The following is an 18,978-nucleotide window of genomic DNA, read 5'->3' on the forward strand; positions in this document are numbered from 1 at the left end:
GACAAGGTCGAAGTATAGTGTAAATGAAAACGCGCGATTACGATTGTAAAGGACAATGGTCCGTGTGAAACGGGCCTTACCGCGTGGCGCCTACAACGTATAGTATATTGTATATGGCTCAGAGACACAGTCCAATAGTCCATTCAAAAAGCGTTTAGACCATAGACCTATAGTAAGAAACCTTTATAGGTCTATATACTTATTTAATAATAAATAATTATAAAAAAAATCAAATCAAGTATACCTATAGTGTAAGTAATATCATCATAATATTAGATGTAAGTATAATTAAATTAGAGCTGGAGGTCGCTACCAGGTAACACCTCAAATCCTCAAATTAATTATTTATTTATTTATTATTGTCATTTGTTTCTCTCTTCATTGTTATTCCTATCACCATAATAGGGTGTTACCACTGAGTATCTTCCCTAGTCTCATTACTCATATTATTCTTACTTGTCACTCATCAAACCTACTTATTATACTAAGAAAATGTATAGATTGTAGATCACTTCAAATAAAAAAAATAAAAGTATAATTAAATAAAGAATAGTAAAAATAATAATGTCGGGTAATTAAAATTAAATGCCTGGAACTTTTTTTAATTTCATTTGCATTTAATCAACATCGATTACGGATGGCATAAAAACCTATCTTATCTAGATTCTTAGAAGCCGTTCATTGTCAACAAACTCGAATACATTTATTTTTATAGTTAGTAAAATTACATTTTTTAAATGTCCAAATCTCCAAATAATGTTCAATATTATTTAATTACATAGTATGTGTAAATATGAGTATTTATTAATTTTTAAATAAAATCTTTTTTCTATATTCTAATCTAAATATTATAACATTGGTAAGGCCCTGAATTTGTTGGGGGCCCTGGGCTGCAGCCCACTCAGCCCTCCCCTAAATCCGGCCCTGAATAACACTTGTTTCAATTGCTATACATGGTACCTATAAAACTATAGAATCTATAAATATAGATTATAACGATAGCTTATCGATAAAGCTGACAAGATAATTTATACATTAAAAACTTATTATTATAAATTATATTATTACCACAGATTATATATTATTTATATAATCTGTGTTATTACCTAGAATGCAGTACCTTCTTAAATATTTCTTACAACTATGAATTATTATTATTATATTAAAATGTATACTCAGTCAGTATCATTCGATATATTTGATAACTTATAAATTATATTTATTATATTTATAAAAATAATATATGCAGTGTAGGAACATACATACATACTTTTTTGTAATTGTGTAGGAACTTACATATTATGTACTTTATTATATCGTGTAGGAACTTACATTCACAAATTTTTTATTCCCCCATTGAATATTAATTATCAAAAGATAGCATGAAAAATCGGGTTAATATCTTAGGTAGCCACTACACGAAGATTGAGAACCACTAATTTAGATGGTAACGTAAAATCATTCAGACTCTACGACGTAATTATTATAGTGTGGGGCCAGGTCTTAACATGTGGTCTTTCAGGTCGTTGTATTTCACTATAATTATAATATAATATGCCTATCATACATTGGTTATCTAGACTATTATCCTTTTTTTGAATAAAGTAGATCTGGTAATAATTGGTATATAATCAATTGAATTCCAGCAAGTAGTTATGACTTTACGCTTAAGGAACCACATAATAAGTCTCAATCAATTTAAAATATGTTTAAATACCTAATAAAGTATGTAGTAAAACAAATAACAGTTAAGAAGAAATTAATGACATAATAACAAAGTTACAATATCATATTTACTGTATTCATAATTAAAAATAAGAAAAAAAATGTTTATTATAATACATAAATGTTATAATATACTCAACGTCTTTATTTAAGTATACTTAATGCAGATAAAACAAGGATAATAATAGTGTAAAAGTAAAATACAATTTATAGTATATTATTTTTATTAAAAACTTAATTAAATTAAGGGAACTTGTTTATATTGTTATTCCTTAGTAATAAAAGTACTATTAAAAAAATGAGTTGCACAATTATTTAATATTTACGTAATTAGTTGTATTACAATCGAATAAACAGTTTTCAAAACTTTTAAAAATGTTTTTAGCTTTTCATGATGATTCACTCCATGTTATAGGCTTGCGTTCATTTGCTGATGAATCACTAGCCACACCACTTGGTCCAGCAATAGGAGATTCCTCATGGACCGCTTCATTATCTTTGCTAGGTGAAGAGGAGACTGAAATTATTTCCTGATCATGATCTTGATCGGGGCTTTCATCATTTTGAATTTCTTCAATATCTGAACAATGAAATAAGTAATTAATTCAACTTTGTTTAACAAAGTATATATTTAGACGTTAATACCATGAATTGCTTTAATTTCAATGACTTCCTCTTCATTATCAGATGATAAAATTTCAACTGTTTCTTGTTCTAAATATTTGATTAATAATTTTAATTTCAAGATACATTATTTTTAGAAATTAAAAGCAATATAATACATTGTAATTCATTATTTATTTAACAATTTACACATTCAATGAAATCTTAAATGTTTATAGAAATAATTTATAAAATTTAGGTCCAAGGAAATAACCAAAAAAAAAATAAAATTCAAAAATTACCCAAATCAAGCGCGTCAGTTTCTGCAGTTTCAGTTGATTGAGAAACTCCAACTATGTCTGAGGCATCACTTGAGGGTCCTTTATAAAAAAATAACTTAATATTTACTAATTTGTAATTTTAATAAGATATGGTTGTTTTTGCTTTAAATAACTTTACATCACAATAAAATTAAAATCATTAATCATAAACTTTGTTGATAAATATTGTTACTTACCAGCTTGATGTTCAATTGGAGTTGAATCACTTTCATTCTGTCTTGATTCAGCATCTGAAGTTACATTATCAGTACTCTTAGTTTCTTCGCAAGTCTATAGATATTTTTTTTAAATCAAAAATTATTGAGCAGATCAAAAATCAAGGATATGTCAAAAATTTTAAATTATTACCGCTGAAGAAACAGGTGTGTTTTGAAATTCTTGAAAGTGAATAATTTCTGGCGAGTCTTCTTCAACAACAGCCATAGCAGTTGCTTCAGCATTTGATGAATGTTCCGGAGTATTTTCTCCCGTAACTAAAAAAATATGAAACCATATTTATCATTACTATTTATTTTACAGGCATTACGCCTAGTATAATACACAATATTAATTACAGATATATAAATAAATATAAAGAGGTAATTCCATTAGTAAAAATAAGTTTAGTTAGGTAAGAAGAAAAATAAACTCAAAAACAAATAAATGTTGCTAGAATAATATTTAGTGGTATACATAATGCAGACACATCATTTTGTCTGAAAGATGGTTGCAACAGCAATGGGAGAATGAACAGGTACAATAAAAGGAATTTGAAACCGAGTGAAACGGAAAGGACTTTAACTTTTAATTGTGTAAGCAAAGAACAGTTAATAATTAATAAAACTGAAAAACTACTTTGTTCTGTTTCTTCATTTTGAATATCATTGGTTTCATTCATATTATTTGTGTCAGCTGTACATTCTTGGCTTGTCAAGTCAACTTCATTATTTTCATGAGTTGCCTCACTTGTCACTTCCATATCTGTATTTGCTTCAACTTCCTATTAACATCAATTAAAATAAAAAATAATTATTACTTAATTTTGAGTTATAATAAAAGATCCAATAATTTATTGGTTTTATATTTTAAATAAAAAGTAATCTTATCATAAATTAATCATGATAATAAATTTAAAACTATATTATAATTATTAATTTATTATTCTGAAGTGTTAAAATATTGTTTAACATTCAAAAAGTGTATGATAATTTATTTAAAATCTAATCACCAAGTATAATTACTATAAGTGTTTGTCAATTATCAAAAAGTTAGAATAAGTGCACATACTTTATTATTATCTTGTGGATTACTCTCTGGACCAATATATGAATTGCTGACTTCTGAATCTCTTTGAGAGGATGTTGGTGCTTCATATTCCATTTCTCTGCGGTTTTCTTCTCTAGGCATAAAAGATTTAGATCTTTTCATCTAAAATATAAAATAAATTGTGTAGAGTAGCAATATACAACAAATTATAAATAATAAATTATTAAGTAAAAATACTCAATAAACATAAAATGTTTTACAATATATAAATTAATTAAAATAACTAATTGGCAAAATCCATTCAATGATATGAATAATGATATTTTTTTCCACATAATATTGCTTTTATTATTAATGAATTCAAATTAATTTGTTATTTTAGATTTTTAATTGATTTAGAATGGATTATGAAATTACATAATTTATTTCCTAGAAAAAGCTATAATATATTTAGTCAATATTATCAATTGATAAAATGATAACTTAAATGATTTTAATAAAATTATATGTTTTTATACTAATTTAAAATCAGTATTTTAAAATATTAACCTAAAATAAATGTCATTATTGTTTTACAAAAATAATTTTAATATAATACTAAAACCAAAACTTACATATGAAGTCACGAGGAGATCAGCTTTTCGCTTTCTTTGAGAACTATTTGAGTGCGTTGTGGTATCTAAAGAAGAACAGCTAGGTCCACTAGTACAAGCAGTGACTATGGATGGTTCTGATTCTGTTGAAGGACCCGGAGCTGATGAACTAGCAATATTACTGTTACTACTTTCCATTGCCTGACCATTTTCATTTTGCACACTGTATCTAAAATAAATTAATACATTAAATGAAATTATTCAAAATCCATTTTTTAGATATTAAATATCTTTCACCTGTCAATTTGACTTTGTGAAGGAGATACTGTTGATACAGACACAGTAGTTGGTTGTGACACAGTTGTTTGTACCTGCTCTCTGCCTTGTGGTACCACCAAAGCAATACTGATGGCAGGACTTGCTTGTGCAGCAGTAACACTTGGAGCTGCTGCACTTCCTATCAACTGTTGAAGTGGTAAGATAGATGGGGGAGTAGCAGCAGTAGTTTCATTAGAATCAGAAACTGTTGGTGTTGATTCAGAACCCTAAAAAATTCAAAATGATTAAATGTATAATAAATACATACTTGCATAACATATGTTATTATATTGTATAAAAAGTCAATTTACTTCAACATGTTGTACTAAAGTACTGCTTGTTAAATGACGGCTCTGTGCTGTGCTATTAGCTTCAGAAGAATCTAAAGCATTTCCTCCACTGCTACTGATATCAACAGACTGTGGTTGTTGTGGATGAACAGTAATAGTTGTGCTGCTACTAGTTCCACTAATTGAACTGAAATATTAAAATGTTGTTTATATAATAATTAGTGATAGGTTGAACAGTTTGAATCTAGAACCAAATCCTTGATGTTTGGTTCAGTTCGAAATACAAACTCTGTATGATAAAAATTCAAACCAAACTATCAAGCATCTTTTACTGTTTTAAAATCAAACTTGAAAATATTTGTCAAACCAGACTTATGAGCTACGATACTTCAAAAACCAAATATTTGTACAAATGCACAACTTTTATTTATGAGTTATTTAAAATAATAAAAATTGATAGTTGATATTTAGAAATAATTAGATTATTAGTGATAGAAAGTGATAAGCTGTAACGGACACATTGAGGATTATTTTATAAAAATATTGTGTTATTTTTCCAGTGGTTGTTGCAGATCTACCTCCCACCGGCCAAAACATTGATAGCCAACAGAGACCGCATACATACATTTATAATATTGCTATTTTTGTTTTTATCATAGAAAGTAAAATCTATTTTGGGTAAACCCATGCTAATATTTTAACCACGGCTTTACTGTTAGTAAAAACATGTTTACAACTCCTCTGAGCGCGTGTTTAGAAAAGCAGAACAAATTGTTACTATGAGAAGACAGAGAGACCAGGTGCTAAGTCAATAAAACAACCATCGCTATTTCTACATGATAATATAATTACTAATTAATTAAAATATTTTATATATATTTAAAAAATAAATAGTAAATAATATGTGTATTTCTATTTCAATTTTTTTTTTCTAATTAATAATTAATAATTAAATTATCATTATTTATTGTAAAAAAGAATAAGAAATTGTCTAATTTATTGTCAATAGATTTAAAAGTTATAATGTAGAATAGGCAATACGAAAACTTAAAATATAATAATAATTATGGTTGATTTAATTTACAGATACAATGTACACAGTAAAAATGTTGAGTTTGAGTTAAAATAATTCTAAGTTCGGTTCTCGGTTTAATTTCATAGAAAATATGAAGGTTTGGTTTGAGTTTGAAAAAATAATTTAAAGTTTAGTTTGATTTAAAATATCAAGGTTTTACTAATCAATAAATTAAAAAAATACAAGTAAACTGTAAACTATAAGTATGACATAATAGGTTTTTAATAGAGCTCTGTTACGAACCAAAATATTGAAGGTCGAACCGAACCCAAACCGAACTTTTCTTTAAATTAACGTTCTCGAACAAATCCAAACCTACACACTTTTAATCGAACCCAAACCGACCATTAAAAGTTAAATTAAATATTATTTTATTTAATATTTAATATTTATTTATTTATTTATCATTTAGCCACCATACCTCAGAATTATTGAATAAAAATTTTACTACTATTTACTTAAATACTTTAATAGTTAATAATTATTATGCATGAGATTTTTAATTTTTAATTATTAACATGATGATAACTGATAAGAAGAAGCAAAAAACATCAATATTTAAAATAAGCAAACATTAAACAACTAATATTAATCTATTAATTATTAAATTATAATTTATAATTTTAGCCATTACTTTTATTTTTATTTCTCTGGTTCGATTATCAAACAGAACTATTAGATACTTAGTTCGGTTCGATTATTTGGAATTTCCAGTTCGGTTCGGTTCAAATATCGAACAGTTCATAACATCTCTAGTTTTTAATTACTAAAAAGAGAACTAAAGTAAAGTAACTATAATAAATTGTACCTTTGACTGGAAGTGGACGATGTTTGACTAGTAGGTAATACTACCACACTTCTAGGTTGCATTGTCATTGGCTTAATACTAGCTAATGGTGTTTCTGCAGCTGCAGATCGCCATGGATTAACTGTAACTGATTGGTGTACCTAAAAATAATTTAAGAAAGTTTAATGCATTAATATTATTTGATCTAAACAAGAAAAATATATAATATTAAGTATACTTACAGTTTGCGGTTTATTAACTGCAGGTCCTAAGGGTTTAATGTTAGCTGTAGGAGGTTCAATGGCAAGTTTATCGGGGCCGGTACTAGTAGATGGTTTAACCTTGATCAAAAAAGATTGCATCAGGTAAACATAAAAGACTCAAAAGTGAATTAATATTTTACTATTTTTACAATCAAAACAATAAATATAAAATTAATAAATATCCAACTAATTAAAGCACATAATATAACAAATATAACATACTTGTTGATTTGAAAATTGTCTCATTAAAGCTGTAACTCTATGATTTAACATTTGTATATCATGAGACAAGCGATCTTTTTCTGCGGTGATCTGTTCTTTTTCTGTAGTCAATTTGCGATTTTCTGCTTCTAGACGAGAGATTTGAACTTGTAATTCCTGCGTTTGGCCACCTAAAAAAAACATAAAATTATTATTGAATGTATTTTATTCAAAACGTTAACAAATATTACAATTATAAATGAATAGTCATGAAAAGAGGGCCTTACCAATTTCTGCTTGATCCAATCGAGAGATTAAGCCATCACGTTGTTTTTTAGTAGTATCAAGTTCTCTTGTAAGATTTTGAATTCTACTTCTAACATGTTGTAAAAGCTGTTTTGCACGCATTTCTTTATCTTCACTTTTAGCTTTTGTATCTTTTACCTCAGATCTTGCAGCATTTAAACCAGCTTCAGCTTCTAGAACCTATAAGAAAATATACAATTTTAATTTAATACCGAAAAGTTAAATTTAAAAATCAAAATTTATTTAAGTTATCAGCTGTAGCTGGAATTATACTAAATAAATCTTAACTTTCAATTTTGTTGACAAGTAATTAATATTTTTGAGCTCTAAAATACACAAATTTTTAAAATATCTCTTACTGTCTGAATTTTAAATTATTATAAATTGTATTAATGAACAAGCTGAATAGGCAATGCTTTACGATTGTATAATATATATAGATTAAATGAATACCATAAAAAGATTAATATACATTATTAACTATTCAAATTTAATTTAAAAGAAACTTCTTGAAACATAATTAATTTTATATACATAATTTTTCCAAAACAATTTGACAACATTAAATGTTTAATTTTAATTCAGTTTGTTGAAGTGGTTTTAAACACAAAATATTTTTTTTCTGCTTTATACATATACGAATAAATCGAAAGACTTTCTGATACATAAGCTAATTACAAATGCCTGACCATGTGAGAAGCATGGATTTTTCAAGTCCATAAACTTGTAGCATTTATCCCTGTTTAATTTATAATGTACAGTTTAAAAATAGCCAGAAGTTACATAAAAATAATATTATTAATACGATCCTCTGAGGCTTCCTAGATAATATTTTAACCTTTAAATTTTATAAGAAGTAAGTTCACTCTAGTTTTAGGAATTACAGAGTAAAATGTATTATTGAATATTTATACATACAAAATTATATGTATTATTGAACATAATATTTTCCATGATGTGTAATTATAAGAAAGAGAGACAACAATTGCACATGTTGTACAATTGTGTTACAATACAAATGTGTACTAATGACGGGTTACCGTCACAACAACACTTAATAGAAAAACTATTACATGTTTTATAAAAATCATACAAATTAGTTTTTCCTCCTGCGGCTCAAATTGCCTCCCACAAAATATTGGTTTAATTGTTAATGAACCTGATATAAACATACGTATTTTCTGGGAAATAATCTCTATACAATGTAGAGCATGTTAAAACTTTTTAAGAAGAATTTAGAAATATTAATATAATTAATATATCATATTATTTCTATTTAAACAAATAAATAAATGTATGTTATCAATCAATTTATAGTTTAAATTTATGTTAATATGTAAATAAAAATGAAAAAAAATAAAAAAATACTAACTTTAGCTTTATGTTCATTTATGATTGATTCGAATTCAGCCTTTTGTTCTTGTTTCCCTTGTTCTATTAGTTTTTGGCGCTCATCAGGATCTAAAGATATTTTACCTCCTTGCTGTAGTTCATCAAATTTGGTCTGCCATGATGTCCTTTCTGTATTCAATGCATTTGTCAACTCTTCACTTTGGTGTTTATAACGTCTAGCCAATACCTTTACCTAAAAAGTTAGATGGAAATGTTTGAGTACGATAAGCAGAATTAAAATAAATAAAACTATAGAACACTAACTTTATGTATTTCTGACGCTACATCTGATAATTTTTGTCTATAGGATTTGATTATATTTTTAAACGTTTCCATAGCTTTATTAGTAGAAACAATTTTGGTTTTTAATTTAATTATTTCTTGTTTTGCAGTATTTAATTCTTCTGAATGATCAGTTTCTAACTTCTTTAACTAAAATATGCATATTAAAATAATTTTATTACTATTTTTCAAATTCAATATAATTTATTAATTATTTAGCATATTACCAATTCTTCAAGACATGATTTATCTGATTTCATAGATTTTAATTGATCAAGAGCAGTAGTCATTTTTCCTTTTTCTCGTTCTAATGTATTTAACAGTTGTTTAAACTCTGCATCAGAATGAGTGCCATTTGATCGTTCTTTCCATCTTGACAAGTTTTTAGTTACAGTTATGACCTAATAATTAAAAAATAAAACTGCTTTAAATTCACTCAAAGAGAAACATGTTTATTCGTAACCTTAGAATCTAAAAGAAAATATGTGGTTTGGAAAGTGAGAACTGGAGAAAAGTGAGAACTGGTGGCTGATCAAGTATTATCAGCAACAGGATTCTCACTTCTCAGTATTTTATTATTTCTCAGCAAAAATTATAAAATATGATAATGTGAAAAATTGCAAAAGTACGCAATGATTTTGATGATCAATATAATTGCCACTAGGAACTGAGTCTATCTTTTTGTGACCATGACTGTAGTAAAATAATAAATATAACAGTTCCATGAGAACTGATGATGTGAAATCATAATCATGATCAGCGTTCGTACTTTTGTAAGTTAGTACTTAGTAAAAAAAAATTCTAACTACTAACACTTATTCACATATTCATATATTTGTTCTCACATAAAAATATAATCAAAATACTAAGTACCTCTGCACATTTTTGATCGATTTCACATTGCATTCCAGAAATATCATCTTTTAAAGCACAAATCTCGGCAGTTTTTTTTGCATCTAATTCTTGTAATTCTTTAAGTTGGGTTGATAATAGTACATTTTCTTCTTCTAACATTTTACTTCTTTCGACTATTTGATTGCTTAGCTGTATCTAAACATGTACAGTTGAAAATTAAAATTAAATCTAATATATTTTATCTATTAACAATTTTATAATCGGTTCATTCAATTTAAAAAAAGAAATGTACATAGGGTATTAAATATACTTAATAATATATAACCAACAAACCTTTTCTAAAATTTTTGAATGGTCGTTATCCATAACTAAACCGGATGTATGTAGGTGTCTTAATTCTTTCATTTGGGTTTGCATGTCATCGACAACTTTAGATTTATAATATAAATCTGATTTCAATCTAAATTAATCATAAAATATTTGAATCTATAATAATGTAATAAAAATTAATTAATTTATAATAAAAAATCATCACTTATTGCAATCAGCAACTTTTTCATTTAATTCTAAAATGATTGATTTTTTTTCTTCTTTCAAGATATTGATCAAATTTGCCATTTTTATGAACTGTTTATCAATAGTGTTTGTACACAAAGAAGTGTTGTTAAAACTATCATCTTTGTCTGATATTTTACTGTTATTCTATAAGTTAAATAAATGCTATTAGATTAATTTACTGTTAAGTTTGGTTTATTTAATTACCAATCGTTCCTGGTCTAAAAGTTCAAAAGTTATTGTCTTAAATTGTTCTGATAATAGTTCATTTTCAAATTGCCAGCGTTTTATTGTTTCTTTGAGACAATTTATTTCATCATCTAATTTATTTAACTGTATTTTATGCATTTCTTTTATTTCTTCAATAGACTTTTCCATAGCAGCCTTTTGATTTTTTAAATGATCTATTTCTGCAGATTTAGTTGTATTAAATAATTCTAACGAATCTAATCTCTGAAAACAAAAAAAAAAAAACAAGAAAATATCAGTTAAAACTTATCACTTATGATCAATAAATTATATTATATTATTATGCACTTTAACTAACTTCTAATTTATTTTTATAATGTGCTAATTTATGATTAAGGCCTTTTTCCAATCTGTCTTTATCATTAATAGACTTCTTTAATTCTTCTTCAAGTGTCAAAATGGTGCTATTTTGTTTTGAAATATTTTGTAACAGTTTATCACTATGGTCTTTTGCTGCATCCAATTCTTCTAATATTTTACTATATTTCAGTTCATACTCTAATAATTGACTCTGTAATTTATTGATGTTATCGTTTTGAGATAAATTAAACTCGCTTAGTTCTTGCATGCTGTAACAAAGTTTAAAAATTAAAACAATAGATATTTATTTGGTTTGATTATATCACGAGAGAAAAAACTTAAACTTTGGATAGTTAATATAAATTACATATGGAAAAGGTGCATTTTATATGCTAATTTAAATTTGTGTAGTTATTTTGTTTTTGTGTTTCAAAATTTTAAAGATATATTAATACAGAAACATTTATTGTAAAACTAACTACTTACAATAAATCATAATAATCAATAAGTAGTTTCTTATTTCTATGTAAAAAATATGAAATGTTTTGTGGAAAAAATATTGTTTTTGCATAGTTTTTTAAATAAAATTAAAATATTACAATTTTTTATTGCATATAAATCCATCCTAGCCCTACTGATTACATTTATTTTTGTCCTAAATATAGCTAATAACTTATATGTAACAACACTATTTAATATCAAATAAAATTTAAAAAGTGGCTTAGTGAGGCACGGTTGTAAGCTTAATCTGCGGAAACACACTGAATTTACATAATGGTCGCATTTGCTAGCTCCTAAATAGGTGCCTAGGATTTTTAGTAACATAATATTCTTGACAATATATACACATGTTGTGATCTTACCAACTTAAAAATTACAAACAAAATATACAAAAATAACCCCCCCTGTACCACCCCACAACCAATGGTCTATTTGCAGCGGTTTCCCCTAATAAAAAAAAAAAGGTTTAATACAATGATAGTAAAAAAAAGGTTTAGTATTTATTTAAAGCAGTGGTTCTTGACCTTTTTTAATTCAACGTCCCTTCACCAAGGTAACTGACAGCTTATTAAGCCCCTTTCCAACAAAAATTCTCATGGATCAGTTTTTTAAAAACCCTTAATGTTAAGTAAATAAATGTCTTATTTGAGTCAAATTTAAATTTAATGCATTAAGATATTACCAGTAAAACTCATTATATAAAGTGGCCCATGAAACGGCATACGACTTTCGCAATTAGGACTATTCTATTCTATTCTAATTTCATGTGCGATAATAAGTGTTGCTGGATATTGATGTTTTTTTTTCTCCATTATTCCGCAATTGAAAGCTCACTGTCTCTCTAATGCTCCATTTAAACCTACCACCCACGTTAAGAAACACTGATTTAGAGAATTTGAGGATAACAATATAATAAAAGGTTTTATGAATACTTTGTGAATAGTATGCAATTCATGACAGAACAGACAGATCCTATTTCAGTTAATATAATAGTATAGTAAGGTAATGAAGTTTTAATTAATTTATGTCTTGAAAATAGTTTAACATATAGGTAGATCACAGACATCTAATATTAAACAGTAACTAATTGGGTGATTTTATTTATTAAAATAAAATAATCGTATGTATAGTCAAAAAACTTACGCATGATTTAATTGTTGATCTTTTACTAAGTATTCTTTTTTTTTCACTTCACGTTCATTTTCTAATTGTGAAGAATATTCACTCATTTTTTTTAAATTTTCTTCTAAAGATTTGTAAAGTTGTTTGGTCACATTTAATTCTGATTTTAATTGATTTTTCAATTGATCTATAATAAAAGCAAAAACATTTTATAGGTACCTTGATAACTCAAATCAGTTGGGGACAGAAAAAAAATTAGTTATTGAGGTTTCACTATAAATAAAAAAAATTTGAAGATGCATTAATAGAGAACTGTAAATTATAATGGAGTTATGCATTTATGACACGTTCATAAAGAGACAAAGATCACACTGGTTATGATACATAAAAAGGAGCTGTAGTGGCGGGAATAGCTATTTTATTAAGTGGCCGCCTCATGAAAAATTGGGGGTAGGTATCCCAATGACTTTTGCAGTCTTCAAAGCCTAGACGGCTAAACTAGCTTATTGTTACACACTCACATATTCACATATGTTTTTAACACTTGCATTTAAAGTTAGTAAAAAGTGTAAAAAATTGGTTGAAGGGTATTTAATTAAAAGATTGTGGAATCCAAAAAAAAATTTCAAATTGATGAAAAGAGTTAATTAAATGGCAAGATCAACATAAGAAAATAACCTTGAAAAACTTCAGGACAGACCAAAAAATATTTTTTGGAAAAACATATAAAAAGTCGAGTAGTCAAGAACTAGGTTAAGTTTAAAATGGAAAAAATATTAGAGAATAGTTAAGCCAATGAATAAAAAAATAAAATATCATGATTCAATATTTTATAATACATTTCATAAAATAAATTATAATTACCACTTTCATTAAGTTTTGATTTCAAATTTTTTACTTCATGCTCAAGCTTATTAACAACACTCTGGAAGTTAGATCGTTCATCAGTACACAAGCTAAATGAATTTGTTCTGGATCGAGACATTTCTTTGAATGTACTTAAGTCATCTATTGCTTCCAATTTTAGAAGTAAAGTATCTCTAACATCCTTTAATTTTTTTATATTAAAATAAAATAAACAAATAAAAGTTGTTAAAATTGCTTAATTAAAATAAAAATACCTTTAATGTTTTTGTCAATTTTTTGTATTCTTCTTTGAATTTAACTTTATCATAGTCAGTTTCAGCAATATACGCTAATGTGAAATTCCAATTCATAATTAGTGAATCTAATTGGGAAGTTAGTGTATTCTCAAATTCCTTTTGCAACTCTGTTTTTTGTCTTAATTCACGAGAATAATTCATGTTTGAGATATACATACTATCGTTATCTTTTTTTAAAATGTTACATTGGTTTTTTATTTTGTCTATTTCAATTTTCATCTCTTGATTTTCCTAGTTTTTACAAATATTATTGATAAACATAACTATTTTTAGATATTAAAAGAAACTTACTGTTTCTAAAGATAATATTTTATCATGCAAGTTATCTATATTTTCTGCATTTTCAGAATGCTTAATATTAGAAGCTTTGAGTTTTTTTTGTAATTCATTTATTTGAAGATTTAACTCTTGTACATGTTGCTCTAATCGTAAACGAGCAACACTATTAGATTCAAGTTTCTCGTTAAGTTGTTTGATCGTAAAATTGGCAGCATCAAGTTCACGAACTACAGAAAAATATTCTATTTGATCTTCCATTCGAATAGAGACTTCTTTATCATTTTCTGATGTTTTGGTCTAAAAAAAAAACATATTTTATGAATTTAGAAGAGAATTGAATACAGTATTGTTTTTAAATATAGGTTATTAACTTACAGGAGTTTGAACTTTAATTTGTGCATCATTATTTAACTGTGTAGTTAATTTAGATTGTGATTCCAAAGATTGCATTTGTGATATTTGTTCCTTAACATAAAGATTTAAAATGATATATTTAGTTAGATTTATATAACAAAGTAATTAATTGTACAATTGTTATAACTCATTTATAAAATGTTTCATTTTTAAGAAATAAAATAGTTTATTATTAACCTTTTGTTGGTTAACCAATTGTGTTTGTGTTTCTAATTTATCTTCCAAGATTTTAATTTCATCCTAAAACAAATGTCGTAAATAACATATTATATTAAAGGGCACACAACTCAAACTGATAAAAGGCAGAATTATTGAAAACTATTTAAAAAAATATATCTCAGCCATAAAATAATTTAAATTAATATTTTTCTTAATAAGTACCAACCTTTAAGTCTTTAATTAATTGTATATCTTTATCATCATTTGCTTTAGATAAAGAACGAACAATTTCTAGTAATTTTTTGTTTTGTTTTTGTAAGCCTTGTATGTTTTCAAATGTAACATAATTATTTGAAATGATCTAAAAACTAATTATATTAAAAAAAAAACTTTATATTAATAATTAATTAATTAATACATACTGATTGAGGACTCATATCAGTTCCAACATTACGATTTTTATACTGTGTATCACATTGATTATTACGCAGTAAGAAACATACCTAAAAATATTAAATACAAAATTAAGATACAAATATTATAAAAATAAACTATACTTTTAACTATTACTTGTTTGCTCAAATCTTCTTCAATGTTATGAAGTTTTTTATTGTCTTCTGATAACTCATCACATTTAGTATTAGATAGTTCTAATTTATTATTAACATCCTTCAACTTCAACTCCAATCTTGAGATAGTTTCACATAATTGTTTAACTTTTTCATTTGATTCAATCAAATCTTTCTCCATTTGATCAACTTCGGGTGCAGCATTCTTAATTTGCTACAAGAATTTATAATTAAATTAAATAAAAATTCTATTTAAAAGTATATTCAAATTAAATGTATTATTATTTAGCTAATTGTTGATATACAATAAAATAAAAATATGATTTGATAAAATAAAAAACTAATTAATTTTGAGGATAGGATTGAAAGTTTTCGGCCAATTTGTAAATGAGTACTAATACAAATCAACACCTGAAGAGGCCCCAAAATTTAGAAGTTATTAGAGTATTGCATAATTTTTTAATGGGATACAGGTGATTAACAAATATTAACAAATAGATCAAATATTATGAGTCTATATATTACTATAAGAACTTGCCACAGTTTAAAACTACTCTATTCACAACATCATAGTTCACTGGATTTTAGGACCATGTCATTGTGACATAACAACTTGACAATAAGAGAACAATATATGAATAGTATGACAATAGTAACAACATAACAATAATGTTGATAATAAGACAAATAATCCCATAAATATAAACATTAAATATATATATATTATTTATATTAAGTTCTTACTTCTTCTAACATATTAAAGTTTCTCTTGCAATGTTCAAGTTCTAGTGTTGTATCTTGTAAACTTAAACAGGTCTCTTTATAAATAGCATAAACATCAGTAATTGTTGTTCCTTTGTGTATAAGATAATTTGAATTATCTGGATTAACTAAAACATAAATATTTTTCAAATTAATTAACTAAACATTTGCATTTGATGTATATAAAAATATATATATTTATATATAAGGTGGGCAATTTGGCACTACCTTGCTGTGCATTATGTTTTTGTGGGTAATCAAATGTGTTAAAAGGAAGTTTTACCAGCATATGTCGTCTTCATCTTGTACATATACAAAACGGCAAATGTTCATTCCACAATTTCAATAGTGTGCTGTTGGTTTTAAGAGAATTGACCAATAATTAAGCTTTTAAGTACGGACATCATCTTTGTTTTCTAGATTGATTATTTATGGTATTTAAATTTTTAAGTGAATTATAAACATTTTAAATACTCATACATAACTCACTTAAAACAGTAATAGATCAATTCACTTCAAAATCAAAACTAACAGCACACTACTGGAACTGTCAAACAAAAATTTACTATATTGTATGTATATAAATCTAAGATGGAGGCAACATATGTAGGTACAATGTCCTCTTAAAAATGTTAAAAAATCATTGCATACAAAAGACAAATCTGAGCGAAGACAACCTGTTAGTATATATTATATACAATATGTAATAGTTATTAAGACAGGGTTTATTAATTGTTATTTAACTCTTGTATGAAAACAAATAATTATGTATTGTTTAATAGATTTAACAATAGTCAAGAAAACAAATAATAAATAAAAATTTGTAATTTAAAGAAATTTAATTAAATGATAAATAAAAATAAGTTACCAGGAAGTATTTGTTTAACTATTTCTTCTGAAGCATTTAACTTGCTACTTAACACACGTATTGTGTGCTCCGAGTCAATCTTGTATTGTTGGTGATCATTTGAAAGTGTTGAAAATTTGTTCTCAATATTATTTAAGGAAGATGTCAATTTACTTACATAGTCTCTATTCTCCATTATATTAATTGTTAGATTTTTAGTTTGCTCGAGTTCATTTTCATAACATTCTAAAAATTAAGGTATTACAATAAAAAATTCTTGGCATCTGTTTAAAAAATATTACCTTTATAATGATTCATTAAAGTTTGATTATTAGTTAACTCATTATTAACTTTTTCCATTTCATTTGCATGTATATGGTTTAAATCTTCAATTTCACGTTTCATTATATTTATAGTGTCTTCTTGATTTTTAGATTTTATTTGTAATAAATTGACTTCATTCTTTAACACCAAAATCTTAAACATATATGGCAACATAAGTTATAATGTATATGAATTACTCATATATCAATGAAAAAAAAATAATTACTAAGCACATAATAATTCTAAAAATGAATATACCAAGTAACACTGTTATTTGTTTAAATTAATTTAAAATAATGTATTGCAGTAATAAAAACTTGTTGAATTTACCTCTGCATTTTTTTCATCTAAATCTGGTTTTAATCCATTAATTTCTTTATGATACTTTGTATGAAGATTTGAGAATTTGTTTGTGCATTTCAATAAACTTTCAGTTAAAGTATCGATTTTTAACTGTAATATTGCATCATCCATTTTAGCCATTCTTTCTCTAGAAAATTATTATAAATCAATATGCTTAAGTATATTCAAAAAATTTTAATCACATCTTACCTAACTTCAGCTTCATGTAAATTCTTTAATAGTGAATCGTTGTGTAACATTAAATCGTGTTTTTGTTTCAAAGTGTTTTTAAACTGTTCATTAACAGCCTCAATTTCTTTTTGTAATTCCAAAAACTTAGCTTCTCGAATACTAGTACTGTTATTGAGCATATCAAAATCAATTTCCGGTTGGTTTTTCGTTTCTAGTGCACAAATCACATGTTACAAAAAAAAATAGCTCAAAACTATCTTTTCTATTATCCTACTACTCACAACAAACCGAAAATACTTACCACATAAAGTATTTGTCCCGATTTCATTGCGGCTTGTAGTAGGGTTCCGTAAATATTGCTCAAACTTGCTCTTGGTGTCATCGGACAGTGCGTTGTAGCCATCATCCGCCAAAATGGAATTGACTAGACTAGCTACGTTCACCATCGTGTATCGACTCTTAACTAACCTAACGTATTACGAACAATAGTGGTGTATCGATAACTTCAAGTAATAATAAAGCATGAAAAATATAAATATGTTCTTTTAGTCATTTAACAGGTTTGCCTCCGCCGTACTGCAACATAGTTGTCGATAAAACACAAAACGCCCGATTATTGCATGCCGCAAAATAGTAAACAGTTTACGAATCACAGATGACTTTTCTACTTTTGACAACTCCGTTCATAATCATAATGTTCATACTTCATGTTCATATTCCATTTCCATAGAAAACGAAAATTGATTACAAATTACAATGTCTAAAATACGGTAGAATATCAACGGCCAATCACGAAGAGGTAAATGACAAATGTGATGATCGCGTGGAGTCGGGTGCAGTCGTCCAACACTATAACAGTTTTAACTGCTTACTAGCGCTTCTAGTGACAATACAGCCAACCACTTGGTGATTACTGGCTGCCCC

At 26.2% G+C, this 18,978-nt stretch overlaps 1 protein-coding gene across 2 annotated transcripts; it reads right to left on the bottom strand.

The window, feature by feature from the left end:
- Positions 1–1,808: 1,808 nt before the first annotated feature.
- On the bottom strand, positions 1,809–18,839 carry LOC107172982 (uncharacterized). Of its 2 annotated transcripts, none has more exons than XM_015523316.2 (37): positions 18,356–18,839; positions 18,073–18,265; positions 17,851–18,010; positions 17,499–17,673; positions 17,218–17,442; positions 16,332–16,477; positions 15,589–15,801; positions 15,441–15,521; positions 15,245–15,379; positions 15,037–15,099; positions 14,821–14,910; positions 14,458–14,742; positions 14,125–14,397; positions 13,868–14,051; positions 13,025–13,190; positions 11,379–11,649; positions 11,039–11,284; positions 10,812–10,978; positions 10,610–10,736; positions 10,295–10,471; positions 9,649–9,822; positions 9,404–9,571; positions 9,120–9,332; positions 7,729–7,927; positions 7,463–7,632; positions 7,220–7,318; positions 6,999–7,138; positions 5,137–5,302; positions 4,805–5,052; positions 4,529–4,730; positions 3,936–4,076; positions 3,504–3,648; positions 3,018–3,142; positions 2,846–2,939; positions 2,631–2,708; positions 2,371–2,439; positions 1,809–2,305 (listed from the first exon to the last, which is right to left on the bottom strand). In XM_015523316.2, the coding sequence occupies exons 1-37, from the start codon at positions 18,498–18,500 to the stop codon at positions 2,115–2,117; spliced, it is 6,144 nt and encodes a 2,047-aa protein (XP_015378802.2). In that variant the 5' UTR covers positions 18,501–18,839; the 3' UTR covers positions 1,809–2,114. The 2 variants fall into 2 exon arrangements, with proteins under 2 accessions (XP_015378802.2, XP_015378801.2); XM_015523315.2 differs by having other exon boundaries at positions 4,529–4,736.
- Positions 18,840–18,978: the final 139 nt, after the last annotated feature.

The sequence above is a fragment of the Diuraphis noxia genome, unplaced genomic scaffold, assembly GCF_037042655.1.
Source record: "Diuraphis noxia isolate RWA-SAM2 unplaced genomic scaffold, SU_Dnox_SAM2 contig0004, whole genome shotgun sequence".
Lineage (NCBI taxonomy): Eukaryota > Metazoa > Arthropoda > Insecta > Hemiptera > Aphididae > Diuraphis > Diuraphis noxia.

Bases quoted from the DNA above. Each gene is read 5' to 3' on its own strand.
- LOC107172982 (XM_015523315.2), bottom strand. From the start codon at position 18,500: ATGGTGAACGTAGCTAGTCTAGTCAATTCCATTTTGGCGGATGATGGC. The intron at 15,802-16,331 runs GTAAGAACTTAA...AAATTCTTGTAG, and splicing joins ACTTTAATATGTTAGAAGAA to CAAATTAAGAATGCTGCACC. The intron at 2,940-3,017 runs GTAATAATTTAA...AAATATCTATAG, and splicing joins ACACACCTGTTTCTTCAGCG to ACTTGCGAAGAAACTAAGAG.